Raw genomic sequence first — 13,800 nt, 5'->3', positions numbered from 1 at the left:
CGCACATGATCGCACCGGATGAGTGATCGATCAGAGAAGATGTCGAGACAGATTTCCCAGCATAAAGATGGCTAGCAGACGCACAGGAGACAGCCAGAATGAGGCAGAGGGGCAGCAGTCGTCGCCGACCAAGTCCCGCCCGAGCCCTGAGGTTAGCGTAGGGTCATGCCCTACGTTACTTATTGCCTCAACTCACGTCCGCTCCCAACCAACTATCACTGGATGTCAACATCCACCCATCCCCGATAGTCTAGTGGTGAGGATATCTGCTTGTCATTGAAAATTCATCAATTCGCAGGGGACCGGGGTTCAATTCCCCGTCGAGGAGTTTCTCTTTTGCTCTGTCTCATTATTTTTTGAGTTGTTATGAAGAGAGGGTGGCGATGACGAGTTGTTGTGATAAGAGGGTGGTGATGATGAGTTTTTGGAGCAAGGTGGATGTAGGTGGGAAGTTGGGAGTTCTGCATGTGGCCCGGGCGCTGCTGCCAAGTAGCAACCGGTCGCCCTCTCCTGCTGCTTGTGGTACTTGGCTGCCTTTTCACGTCTGACGTGTTCGACGAGTGAGTGAAGGGAGAAGAGACGAGGTGGATTGCCGGGTTTGCATGTCTTTTCTTTTCTTTTCTTTTCAATTTTTATTTCACGAATACCTGCTTACACACGGGGAGCTTCTCTCCATATGCTTTATCTCTGTTAATTTTTTATTTTTTTGAGAGTCCCCACGCCCAGGGCGATCAATCATCGAGCATCGAGCAGTAGGACAATATTATACATAAATAGCCAGTCAAACAAACACAAAACCCCTTCCCAAGTCATTAGTACTCATACACGTCCCCTTCCGTGAAATCCATCTCAATTGGCACATATCATTTGTCAAATGTGATCACCGAAATGCTCGGCTGGCCATCTCCTGCGCCAAGCAGGCCCGTAGAAGTATACCACGGGAACGAAAACAGCAAAGGCGCTGATCAGCCCGGTGTAAATCATCATCGCGTCAAAGTAGCCCATATCCACCACCCAGTCGGAGATCTTGAATGACAGAATAAAAGCCAGCAAACCTCTGAACGAGGCAATGTTGACTAGGGCCGGGCCCGCGAGGTGGGGATAGCACTCGAGGACGTAGACCGCGCCGATGGTGTTGGCACCCAAAAAGCCGAACGCCATGAGGCCGAGGCCTGTGAGGAACGTGAAGTAGGAATACTCTGCCTGGTTCGAGCCAGCCAGACCAAAGATGATGGAGCCAACGATACCGGCGAGGGTTGGGATGATGAGGTTGACAAGTTGGTTTTCAGGGACGCGGACTCCGCGTTTCTTCGCAATACGGTTTGCCATCCAGTCGGCGGCACTTCCAGTGACCAAGGCAACAGCGATAGCCGCGATAAGGACCGGCACGAGGCAGAGGCCAAGGTTCATGAAGTCCCATCTGTATCGGCGTGAGTCGCGTCTCTCACCAAGTTTGAGAATTCATTACTTACGACCAGGGTGCTGTCAAGAGAGCTGGGGCCACAGTATAACCAGCAGCAAAAGCACAAGCAATCATCACACTGTTAAGCATGGTGATGAAGAAGATTTGCGGATAGAAAAACGTGCGAAGAGTGTCGACGAAAGCATTCCAGCCCTTCCGCCAGTCCATCTTGCCATGGAAGAGAGCAATGTTGTAGCGAAAGGTTCTGGGACCGCGCTCATGGCCAATCTCGTTGCGAGGAATGCCATCTAACAGTCCGAGGTTAGCCGATAACTCCAAAGACAGTGGATGCTTTCAACTTACTCATCTCAGCGCGTGATCGTTGCCATCTGGTTTCAGGCATAAAAAAGTAAACACCAACGAGGAAGAATGCTGCGCCAATGGCCGTGATGTAGTACATCCACCGCCAGCTCAAGTCGATAATCATGTACGGCGCCGCGATTCCAAGAACGATGATGATGAGACCCTGAGCGGCAAAGATGCTGGAAATCCAGGCATTGCGCTGGTGCACAAAGACCATATCCTGGATAATGAACGGGATCAAGCTTTCGACAGTGCCAGCGCCAGCAGCCTGGACACAACGAGCGAGAAGATGCGACTGTAGAGACTGGCTGCTACCTGCCCAGAGACATCCGATAATGGCAACAACACCGGTGCTGAGAACGACGGGGCGACGACCGACGGAGATGGCCATAGGAACGAGAACCAAGTTAGCCAGACCAATGACCAGAACGGGGAGCGAAGCCAAGAGATAGATTTGAAAGATTGGCGGCGCACTCGGCAGATTCGAAAGCACCTTCAAGGGGTCGAGGCCTGCAGGGAGACCACCGCTGTCGGTCAGGGGCTTGAGGATCTTCGGGTCGAGACCGGCGTATTCGAGAGCAAAGACGGGCAACATAGCACCGAGAATCAACTCGGCGGCAGCGGCCAGCGCACCGAAGCAGCAGAGACAGAAGCATCCCAGGACTTTACGCGACATGGGGAGGTTGAGGGGATCCCGCGGATCCTTGGTTGGCGCCGGCTGGAGGATAAGCTGACCGTTTCTGTACAAGATACCTTCTGGTGCCTCCACTTCGAAGCTCGTGTGGAAAGTCTCTCCATGCTTGACCCTCTTGTCGACGTCTGTCACCGAGCTGTTACGGCTGCTGAAGTGGGATTTCTGATTACCCTCGAACCCTCCATTGCCACTCTTCTCGTCGTTGCGTCGCCAGAGTGGTTCGAAGAAGCTGGAGCCCGCTGATGATCTTGCGGCCTGCACAGGAGCGGGTTGCGTGGCTTCTTGGGGATAATAGTCCATTATTTCTTGGTTGACTTGTCGCGAATTCTGTGCGGCTGTAGCGTTGGACGCCATGCTGGGTGTGTTGGTTGTGTGAACAGGCAGGAAACGGTGACTAGATCCAAAAGTTGAAAGATAGATTCGCGTTGAAACAACACAGAGGATTACCTTTGAATAACATGCAAAAGCCACAACTAGTCTGACCATGTTGACTACAGTTGGTACCCTGGATTTAACACAGACCAGGACGCTATGGCGCAGCGAAACACGGAACGCGTTCAGAACAATGCATCCACACAGACGTCGGCCACGATATTTGACATTACCCCGCAAGATATCGCCAATGGCTAGCCTTGTAGGGCAGCACTGCGTATCTCAATGTCCTTGAATTAGACTATTATTTGAATATCCTTCATTGTTGGATGTTTCGTTGACGTCGTCGGGTCTGTGTTGATGCATCTCTGCTTCCGGTTTGCCTCCGTATGCTGTTTTGTTAACAAACAAAGAACGGACGAACAGGCCCCTGTGCCGAGCCGGCCGATCTTGCTCATTACGGGATTGCTTTGGAGACCGAAATTTGGATGAACAGGACCATGTAAGTATTTGAGTGGCGACCTTGAATATGACCAAGGACTCCAAATAATGGATACGCACTGATGTGATGATGGCCAACTGAGCAGGGGATAAATTAAACATTAAACCTTTTTCAATTAACATTACTATCTGTATCTCTATTTTACCAAGGTGTTATCGGCCCATCTGGTTCGCAATTTCGAGTTTGCGCCTCGAGACCGGCGCTTGATAGCTTATGTGCCTGCTCTCCGATGACTTGTGCGTGTGCCATCTTATTGCCAATTCGTCGGACGCCTCTTTTTCCTTGTCTTAGTCTCGAACAGCCGAGACTCGGTAATATCTGATGGTCTCATCGGTTACAGCGAGACCCGAGCGAAGGATATTGGCATGAGAGAGATCATTACGTTCTACTTCCGAAGAAGATCTGCCAGAACGCAACACTGGAGCGCTCATAACTTGATCTGAGCCTTTCCCCCCTGGAGAATTGCGGCGCCTAGCTTCTTTCTGTATCTACCTCAAGAGATCCCAGCCGGAGCGCGCAGTATCATCTTTTCCACTTCTTTATTTGATACCACTACAACTAGCATTTTCTATCTTTCACTCTCCCCAAAGTACATCCGCCTACGAGAATGTATTTCAAAACTTGTATGTGAGCAAGGAGATAATAAGATAGATTACTATTAGAAGGATGATGAGGGATAGTTAATTATGTCGTTCAAAGAAAATGCGTTTTAATTCTGATAGGACTCTGTTATATTCGTAAGTAGAATTGTACCATTGATCAATCAATATTCCCCTCTTGGTACAAGAAGTTAGGAAAGCTGATTTAACTAGGTGCTTGAGGAAATCGGTCTATATACATCTAATCAAAAATCAAAAAGAATAATCCAACAATAAAGTCAGCTACGGGCTCTATGGGTCTGAGATGGCGATCATCCGCATTTATTGAATCAAATCGAGTCAGGGTTGAAGAAGCCGCGTATTAAATGAGTTGAATCAATCCCTTGTAAAAGAAGATGCTAAGTCTAAGCTGAGTCTATACTATCCAAACATTCAAAGCGAGCATCGCACACTATACAGCGGTCTCGATGCAGAATCCAATAACTCCATATTATGCTGGGTATCAAGCGTTCCGTCCGCTATGTCGTCGCATAGTTCTTAAATTCCATCGGCAGCCAAATTCGAATTTGTTTCTAACAAAAACCTTGCGGCTCCATCATTCATTTCTCGGTTCTGACTTGCTCTTCATCGGACTGCAAAGTCACTTCCGTGCTAGCAGAGCGAGGCGGGATAGAAACGGTGTCGTCCTGCTGAGCCGGCGCCTTCGAAGCAGCGCCAGCGGCAGCACCAGCCGAAACAATGGCCGCGGCGTCAGCGCAGCGCTTGCGGATGGAGAAGACGGAGCCGACATGGCCCACGAGCCACCAGGAGAAGAGAACAGGCAGGGCGACGCGCGTCTGGTCAGCGCAACCAGTCCACGCCTGCACCAAGAGAGAGTAGATCTCATGGGCCGGGAAGGCGTAGCCGATCCTGTAGAAGCCCGCCATGATCTCGAAGGGGAACACGCTGCTCGCTACGTTGGTGAGCATCCAGGTGAGGAAGAAGAACGGGATGAGCTGCATAGGCACAAAAGATCCGATGAGGGATTCAAGGACCTGCCACTGCACGTCCATGTAGAGCCAGAAGACGAGGAGGGTCTTGCCGAACTCTGGGACCGCCGACGGCCCAGTTTTCCCTAAAAGCCCAGAGGTACCCTGTGACGGTGACGGCGGTGAGGAAGCCGTAGATCTTTCCAATGGTGAAGCGGATGAGCCAGACGTCGCGGACTCTCATCTTGGCGAGGAGGCCAGAGCTCATGCCGATGCCGTTCAGGGCCAAGATGAAGAAGAACTGGGCGAGAGTGGGGACGATGATGTTGACGGTGTTGAAGAAGACGCGGCTTGCTTGCGTCTGGGCGCCGATGAGGTCGGGGGTGGACGAGATCGGGTTCAGGTAGGCGGCGATGGCCGCAGGGTTGGTAGTGTTCAGGGATCGGAGGGCAGCCGTGCCGTTTGGCGACTGGTAGTAGAAGGCCCTCGATGCGCCGACGACTTTTTGAATATTGCTGTTGATGGTGGAATCAGCGATCGCAGGGTATCGGGCCTGGTTGTAGGTGTATGTAACGGAGTCGGCGGCATTGTAGGCTGCGGCCGAGGTGCCGTTGATGGCGCTGGCGAGCTTCGCAGACGCGCCCACGTTGATGTAGATGGCTCCCCAGTAGTCTCCTTTGCACACCGCGTTCTTTACCGCTGCGGGAGTTGAGTACTTTGAGGCGGAACCAAACTCGATGGTGGGGAAGTTGGCAGCTTGGAAGCTCTTGGATGCGCCTACAATTGCTGAACCAATGGCGCCCCCATCCAGGTCAACAGCCAGAATCTTTAGTGCATGCGTGCGCTTCCCTTGCTCGAATGTTGCTCCAAAGAGATATGACATGTTGGCGAGGACGAGAACCAAGATCAGTATCGATGACATGACCATAGGTATGATGATACCCTTCCGTTGGGCAGCACTCCATTGAGAGAGTGGTGTCCTCTGTGGGACGTTATTGGGTGACATGGCTGATGAGTTTCTAGTTCTGATTCGTTACTGGCAGGTTATGAGCGAAAAGCGATGTCGCACAGTTGGGCTAGATATGTTGAGAGCCGAATCAAGTGTTGCTGGGTAGTCGATCTCCTGAAGACGTCGTGTGAAAGGAAAAGAGCTGGTGATGTGCCAAGGGGTAGGGCTGAAGTTAACAATGGGGAGATTCGTAGTCTTAAAGAGGACCATAAAAACGAAGATCATCTGTTTGCCCATGTGGCTCCCTATGTGGCGCCAGGAGATAAAGGGAGATCCATCAGTTCAAGAGCGCGGAGACCGGCCGAGACGGACGGTACGGCAAACCCGCCTGGGCTCGGAGCACTCTGTATGCCATTATTCGTCATCCTCCTCCTCGTCGTGACTCTTATTGAGCCTAAATCGACATGGATTGCTTCGAGTTTCTTCCAAGCTGCCGTATTTGATCTCGGAGCTAAGTCCAAGATGCGAGGTAGCGAAGGGCCGAAGCTACCCTAATAGCAACTGGGCCTCCTTTTCAGGTATGGAAGTATGCGCGATAGAACTGGGAAGTGGGTTGGCTTGGGTGTTGGTATGGTCGAAAAGTCTTCCGATGCGTCGGTAGAGGGCGCAAGGGGTGGCCCCTTTAGTTGGAGTGATCTAATATGGATCCGGCCGCTAGCCGGCGCATCGGTGCTTAAGTTCGCCGAGCACCGGACTTTTTTTCCATAGCATCTCGCCGTTCCCCCGGCCTGTTGGTTCTGTTGGTGGTCCCAGTCGGTCCTCCCAGTTGGTCCTTTCTCTTGACCGTTCCTTAAGTGCTGACCAAGTTCCAGACTCATTAATAATCAGCTTATTACCATCCTCCAGTTTCAAGAGATGTTCTCGGGCAATAGTATCATCCGTAAAATGACCAGCGTCAATCTTAGATTTTACGAAGTCCGAATGCATGCCAAAATCAACATTGCTAACGCACAGACAGTTGTCACTGTTCGAACATTCGGGACACTAAACCATGGCCGCTACTGAGCTCATGACAGGTCTCAATACATCAATAGATCATTGCACTGATCATCTCATGACAACGTACCATGAGCACATTGCACTTTGGAATTTGAAGCGTTGCTGCATAGGCAACGTTGTTGAGAATCGCTCTACGAGTAGGCGGGCTACCACAGGAGGTATGCTTGCGTGTCCATTCCACAGGCCATGTTTGTCTTTGATGAATGGTCGTTGGTGGCGGCAACGCAAACGTCGTCCCCCGCTCGCTCTCGGGTAGCAAATTGGGGCTTCGGTCCCGACTAATCTAGGCTCTGGGCCAGCCGATCCAGCAGAACTTATAGTATGATCTCCCCAGGTCGTGGCAGCCCCGGAAGCGATCCATCTAGCTGTCGGATTTACAAAAAGGCTCCGGCCGAAGCATAAACTCCAGCCCCAAAATCTCACAGCCACTCGGCGATGAGCTTTTGATGCTAGTCTTCGCATCGCCCAACGACTCAAATAGCATGTGCATTAGCTGGGCAATTCGCTGCATCTAAGAGAACGGCCCCTCACTTTTCGCTCGTTACCCACCTCCATCAACCTTGTTTCTCACTATTGAGTGAGTTGTGCACAGCTTACGAGCAAGCGCTACTCCCAGCACTCGATGCATTATCTCCGGAAGTGCTCCGGCCCGGCCAAGAAAATTGCCAAGTCGGGACGGTATGCTCATGGTCGCCGGAGCATGACCCGCACGCCTGATTATCGCTCGATCGGTAGCTGGTCACGGGTGACTTTGAGAACAACACATTTACCGCAGTTTAGAACTCTGGTCTCATTGAAAGTCCGACACTGAGCGCACTGATACAGCGGAATTCTGTGGGATCTCGACTTTGCTGACGCATCAATGTTCAAGTAAGGCAACTGCCGTACATAGGGAATTGGTTACCTATTGTACCTCGCTTGGAGTAGGCTTTGGTCAACTTGAAGCCCTCTATCCCCTGCGGCTTTAGTTCTCATTAATGAGAAAGCTCACCGAAGCTATCCTGACTCGGGGGGTGTCTGCCACCTATGGGTATTACTTCAGGTGCACGAAAGAGTACTTCGTAAGAATATGGATGGCCCTTGTCAATATCGGATTCGCCCCACTCGCTCAGACAATGTCACAATGGCACGCAGCAAACTGCATATCAACCAAGTAGGTTAAAATAGCTTATGTTATCCCAACCGGAACAGAAACAAAGAAACAGTCTGTATGAGTAAAGAACGCGCAATTCATCTGATAGCGCATGTGACAGGCCGTTTCTAGAGTTCCAATTCTATGTCTATTTTGTGACAGAAAGCAGCATACTTGCCTTTACAAACTCGCTTGTAGATGTCAGCCAGCCACAATTGTCACGCAATGAAGGAAGCTTTCCATCTCAAATATGATTCTAGGAAAAGATCCGGCTTCATCCTCAGCATTACGTACATACTGCCTGAGGATAGTTTCAGCTACGAGCAAAGCCGCAAAGCTTTGGAACATCGTCGTCGGTGACGCCGTAAAGACTGAAGAGGACATTCATCCTTTTCAGCGAGGCCCAGAGCAGGCTCAGACTTCTTGAAATGTTCTAGACACTGGCATGCCGTTGGCCGACAGGATACATAGGTGCAGCTGAACTTGCCTAGGTCCGTGAAGTTTAAACCAGACCAGTTTGGTGATGTAGAGGTCGTCGATCTAGTTGCTGTGCTAGTAGCTATTAGTTGCGGAGCTCATTTTGGCCGGAGGCAAGAGATAGAAAGCTTGGTAATTCCGAAACATCCTTGTACGAATCCTGGTATCTAGCTTGGATATCAGGAACATCATTGCTTCCTTTGACTCCGTTGACTCCAATAAACCTGCTTTCTTTCGAAGATTTCTTCGCAGAAAGACAAACGACCTTGCCGCTGCTATTGAAGGAGAACGTGTGACAGACATGGGGGTGTCTGACCAACAGACGACAGAGTTCGCTGCGCTGCCAAAGTCATCCACCATCATGTCAAGTTCGCTTAGTCCATCGAGATGGTCCAGCTTTGCTCTAGCTCTCACCGAAATGGCGATGTATTCTCGAGAGCACGCAACACCCGCCTTGTCATGAGCAATCTCTCACCAGAGATGGTTTGAAAGCATTGCAAGCCGTATTGCATCTGGTATCCTGACGTCGCAATTGCAGGAAGATACCGCGAGCTCGCTCGCCGTCATCCCGTTACGCGCCGCGCCTCAGGTATGCTGTCGCTAGTTACACTCAATTATACCATGAAAGTAACCGCTTGACCGACGTAAACTCGCGGAGGAGGCTAGGAACAAATAATCCTAAGGCAATATTCAAGTCAATCGCGGGAATTCAAGTTGAATATGCGGTCATAGACGCACGGTTTTTCAGACGAATTGTTCACCTTAAAAGCCCAACAGCCGCAGCGTTCCTCAATCCCGACAGAGTAGTCCCTTCGTCTCTTGATTTTCACTGAACCCTTGGAGACACCAAAACAAATGAACGCTACGAAACTTATGTGACATTCAAGAAGATGCGCACATCAGCACCAATTGGTCTCCAAAACTTGGCTCCAGTCGAATGGAGGACAAGTCCACTAGCCTACTCGACACGCGGCTGCCGAGAGATCTACCTAACATAAACAAGGACATACTCATTCTTGCCGCCGCTTGGAACGGTAATATCACTCGATATGCGCAACTACGACGCCATAATTATGTCGATGGAGAAATATCTGCCGTCATGCGCAGCGCTCAGCATCAAACCGCTTTCGCAAGGTGGCCAGATACCTGCGTGAAGGATCTATTCAACCAGGACGGCGTCGAGATCTTCTGAAAGACCGCCAATGCCCGCTTCATCATGAATAATGCTCTAGTATGCATAAAGTCTGAGACTGATCGGAAAATACTGCCAGAGATATTCCGATGCCCACAGCTGCAACACGAGGATGCTGTGAAAAAGTAGGCTTGGCGACGTTCCGACATAAAGCATCGGTATGCCCCTGCTTGTGTCGTTGGTAACTACCACCGTCTCTTCGACAAACTTCAAGTCTTGCTGCCTCGTTCGCAATAAACTGCGGCCTGCGAGAGCTCGAATCCATGGTGCAGAAATGATATTGAGAAACGCGCAAAGGGTGCCGACATCGACATCGTCGTAAAGCAAGCAAGCTTCGTCGAAAGGATTCCCACAAATGGTAGCTGAAGCCCGAGTTTCCTATGGTGGGACAAGGAGGCGTCCGGAGATGCAGAGATGCCCGAGGTGCTTGAGTGCAATGCCGGGAGAAGATCCGACACCATGTACAGTTTTGAGTAGGATGTTGAATTGGATGGGTTCTTCAACAAACACATGCAGCAGCAAATGGCGGCGTAGAGTACCTACTTAAGCGCCACGGATGAGGCCAAGATAGCCATGAATCCAGGTTTCATGTACTTCCCCAAACGCGAAGCCTGGGATCGTTGTCAAGGAAGTCCACCAACCCCAAGGAAGCCTTTTGTCAAGGCATTCGAGAACTTTTCCTACCTAGGCGGTGACCTCAACAAGACTCCTCGCTATGTACTCATCTAAGGAGAAAAGAAGTAAGAGGACGAAAGGGTCGGTCGTCAAACTACATTTCTAGACCATGTTTCAGTACATCGAGAGACGACCGTCGCAAATTAAGTGGCCTAATTCTCATCTGCAGCGTATTCGTTTTCCTATAAGTATCACATACAGGACTAGATCTTAAATTCAAGAGTCAAGGTTGGTCACTGAACAAGGGCTAGGACTAGCACTGGTTCTAATGTAGCAATTCCAGCGGTGAAGGATTTGGATTTTAAACGTATAGAGTGTATGCTGACCAAGACGGCGACATGTTCGCCGCGATGCTATTCGAAACTTCTCGACGAGGCGATTTTGCGTGAAACTTGGGTAGCGCTTACGCAGATTATCAGTCATTTGTTTCGATCAAGCTAAGTTGCATCATTGGGCAGTCTTTCTCATGTGCAAAACGAGACCTGGCTCGGCTTCGCAACATGCGTGGGCCCTGGCCAATTTGTCGAAGCTTTGATTCCGAGATTGAGTTTAATATGTGGTGTAACTTATGGCGTGTTTGTCCTCTTTCTCAGAACAAGGAGCTTCTGAACTCTGTTGGGAACAGAAATGAAATCAATATTGCGGACAGGCAGAACTTTTTGGCGTGGGCAGTCGTAACCAAGTCACGTAACACCAGCTGAACATAGCGCTTGGCATGGGGGCAGATGTTGCGCGGCCTAGGCCCTTTTTCTTCTCTCACCCGTTCTTTTGTACCTGAAACTAAGCCTCAATTTGCAATGTTTCACCACGGGCCATAACAAGCAGGGGCAGTCCACGATGAGCAGAAAAGAAGCTCAATCTTTTCCCGCGGGGTTCAGAGACAGTGAACGCGCAGCAACTACTTTTGAGTTTGCTGTTTCTGTCTGTGAACAGCGCCGGCGATCGCGGGGTACGAATCAATGCACGTAGCGTCACGGATGCTGAGAGATTCATGCCACAAGCGGTAGTGAAGTCACACCGAGACGATATACGACACAAAAGGTAGATATTCACAAAAGTTCCAATTGGAACTGGAGGATATATTCGGTGAAAGAATATGTACGAAGAAAATGAGCATGGTTCTGCCCGGAACCCAAAGCATTTCCAGCCTAGGTAATCCTGATTACCCCTTACATGTAAGCGGAGTCGTAGTAGGCCGCGCTGGTGTAGCTGCTGCCCAGAATGCTGGCGGGAGTAACGGCAGCGCTCAGCTTCTTGGAGAAGCTGGCGCGAGTGCCCTGGGATCCGATTCCAGTGTTCTGGTACTCTCCGAAGAGGACGTTGGCGGTGCGAGGGTCGCCGTCGTTCCACTGCTTCCAGCCTGCAGAGTTGATGACGCCGGTCATGGAGGTCTTCTGGAAGACGACCTGGGCATACTGGCCCCAGGGACGGCCGAGGTAGTAGGCGCCATCGGCGACGGTGTTTCCGGAGGCGGCGGCGATGTTGCAGCTGTTGAAGACGTACTCGGACTTGTCGGACGAGCTGGCACGGCCATTGGCTATTATCTTTGTTAGCGTCTTGTCACTTGATATCGCTGTGAAGGTGGTTTTCTTACCAGTGACATAGCCGAGAGAGGCAGCCACAACACGAAGGTCGCACTTCTCAAACCAGGCCATGGCCTTCTGACCGAAGATGAAGTCCGTAGCACCCTGAATGAGGCACTTTGAGTAAAGCTGGTTACCCTGCTGGGCAAGAAGGGTATCCTGGAAACCGGTGAAAGCGCTGGCGTAGAATGCGCTGTCAGAGTAAGCGCTGAGGGCCACGGCCTGGCTACCTTTGCCATAAGTGTTGGCTACGTTGACGTTGTAGAGCTTGAAGTTCTTGGCCTTGATGCGGAGGGTGGCGCTGGCGTCGTTGTTGAGGCCGTCAGCCTGGCTCTTCTTGGCGGTGATGGTCACCTTGTTGCCGGCGTAGCTGCTCGTATCGGCCGTGTATCCGTAAATGGTGAGCTGAGCCGTCCGCGCGGGGATGAGGACCTGCTCGCTGTAGGTGCCCTGGTCAATGAAGATGCATTGCTTGGCGGAGTCGGTGGTGGAAAGGGCGTCGACGGCCTTCTGAATGGTGCTGTATTGGCCACCAGACTTCTTGACAGTCAAGCATCCAGAAGGTGCGGAGGTGCGGCTGGCTGCCAGCGCCGCCGTGACGAAGGTAAGAGCGGTAAGAAAGGACTTCATTGTATCGAGTTAAAAGAAGAAGAATGGAAAAGAATGTGGTCTTGGTTCGTCCCAAGGTTGGCCTAAGAGTAGATCATCCGGACTAGCAAATATAGAGCGGCTTGGCTCACCTTTATGTACTTCAATCAAGAGGCCCACAAGGCTTTTAGTGCCGACGGGCTGGATGCGAAAGTTCAAAGTTACGAGAGCTTCGTCTTCCCTCCCTTCTCCGCGTGTTCTGCTAGATGCCGGGTTCCTGGAGTAGCCCGGGCATGATTGGTGGAGACGGCCATCGGCAGACAGGTGGTGCTCCGTAGATTAAACCCGATTGAACAACCAATCCCGAGCTTTTGAACTTTAACAAGGATAGAGTGCTAGCTGGGGTGCACCCCGTAGCGGCAGTCCGCGGCCACAAGGGGTTCATTACTCTGGAACCGAGCCTTCTAGACCGGCCTCATCCTGTTGGCGGATTAATTTACCGATGACCCCATCTTGTACCGCCACGGAGGTTGACTGTGCAGTTCGCCAAAGAGTCGACGGTGGAGAGCATGAAATTTGCGGGGTGGCCAGCCCAGCAATGGACAAAGAGGTTCAGTAATCCGAGAGCGATTTTGGCTTGGTATCGTTTCTAGAACAGTGCTCGCTGCAACGCAGGGGGCCGGCGAGTCAGACTGTCGCGATGAGCCCAGAGCGCCGTAGCATCTTTATCCCAACAGGGGAGATAGGGGTTGTGTGGATCGTCTGATGTGAAGCTGACGAAACATTTGGGCTTTTTAAACTACATACTAGAGAAAGCTTGGCCGAACGAGAACACTAAACTTTCCATCGTGCTTTTGCTGTCGTCACCTATTGTCGGGGGCCTGATCTATGGCCTTTTCGCCGTTCGCCACAACCTTGCTAGACTGGACAGAAAGCGGGAGAGTTTTGACGCTATTTATGCGTATTTGCGACTCTCGCGGGTAGGGGCAGTAGTTGAATTCGACTGAATTACAGTCGACTGGCCTCCACGCCTCCGTGCCGCATAGGTCTACTTCACTTATCGATCTTTTGTCTTCGTGATGGCCCATGATAACCCGCTCTGCAGAGGTATCCATTAACACGAAGCTACATAGTGGCTGGGCGCTTGGCATTTTGTTGGAAAAGCAAAGAGGGATCAAATCGCACCTAATAATTGATTGCATAAAGTGACATAGCTCAAACGGGCAAGATAGTTGGGACTTACGA

At 51.0% G+C, this 13,800-nt stretch overlaps 3 protein-coding genes and 1 non-coding gene across 4 annotated transcripts; 1 reads left to right on the top strand and 3 right to left on the bottom strand.

Annotated features, from left to right (window-relative positions):
• Window positions 1-239: 239 nt before the first annotated feature.
• Window positions 240-328, top strand: N0V96_005321. Its single transcript has one exon. It is a non-coding gene; the product is annotated as a tRNA-Asp (tRNA).
• A 542-nt stretch (window positions 329-870) lies between these two features.
• On the bottom strand, window positions 871-2,813 carry N0V96_005320 (uncharacterized protein; the record flags this gene model as incomplete). Its single annotated transcript, XM_053198816.2, has 3 exons — window positions 871-1,420; window positions 1,473-1,710; window positions 1,766-2,813. 3 exons carry the CDS (start codon window positions 2,811-2,813, stop codon window positions 871-873), a joined length of 1,836 nt encoding a protein of 611 aa, XP_053043740.2.
• Window positions 2,814-4,531: 1,718 nt separating this feature from the next.
• Window positions 4,532-5,906, bottom strand: N0V96_005319 (uncharacterized protein; the record flags this gene model as incomplete). The annotated part of the gene is made up of 2 exons (XM_065757372.1): window positions 4,532-4,972; window positions 5,019-5,906. 2 exons carry the CDS (start codon window positions 5,904-5,906, stop codon window positions 4,532-4,534), a joined length of 1,329 nt encoding a protein of 442 aa, XP_065614141.1.
• Window positions 5,907-11,553: 5,647 nt separating this feature from the next.
• N0V96_005318 (uncharacterized protein) lies at window positions 11,554-12,597 on the bottom strand (the record flags this gene model as incomplete). Its single annotated transcript, XM_065757371.1, has 1 exon — window positions 11,554-12,597. One exon carries the CDS (start codon window positions 12,595-12,597, stop codon window positions 11,554-11,556), a length of 1,044 nt encoding a protein of 347 aa, XP_065614140.1.
• Between the last annotated feature and the right edge of the window lie 1,203 nt (window positions 12,598-13,800).

Source organism: Colletotrichum fioriniae (genome assembly GCF_027942845.1).
Source record: "Colletotrichum fioriniae strain IMI 355084 chromosome Unknown scaffold_5, whole genome shotgun sequence".
Taxonomy (NCBI): Eukaryota; Fungi; Ascomycota; class Sordariomycetes; order Glomerellales; family Glomerellaceae; genus Colletotrichum; species Colletotrichum fioriniae.
Note: the sequence above shows the minus strand (reverse complement) of the source record. Positions and strands in the feature narration are given on the sequence as shown.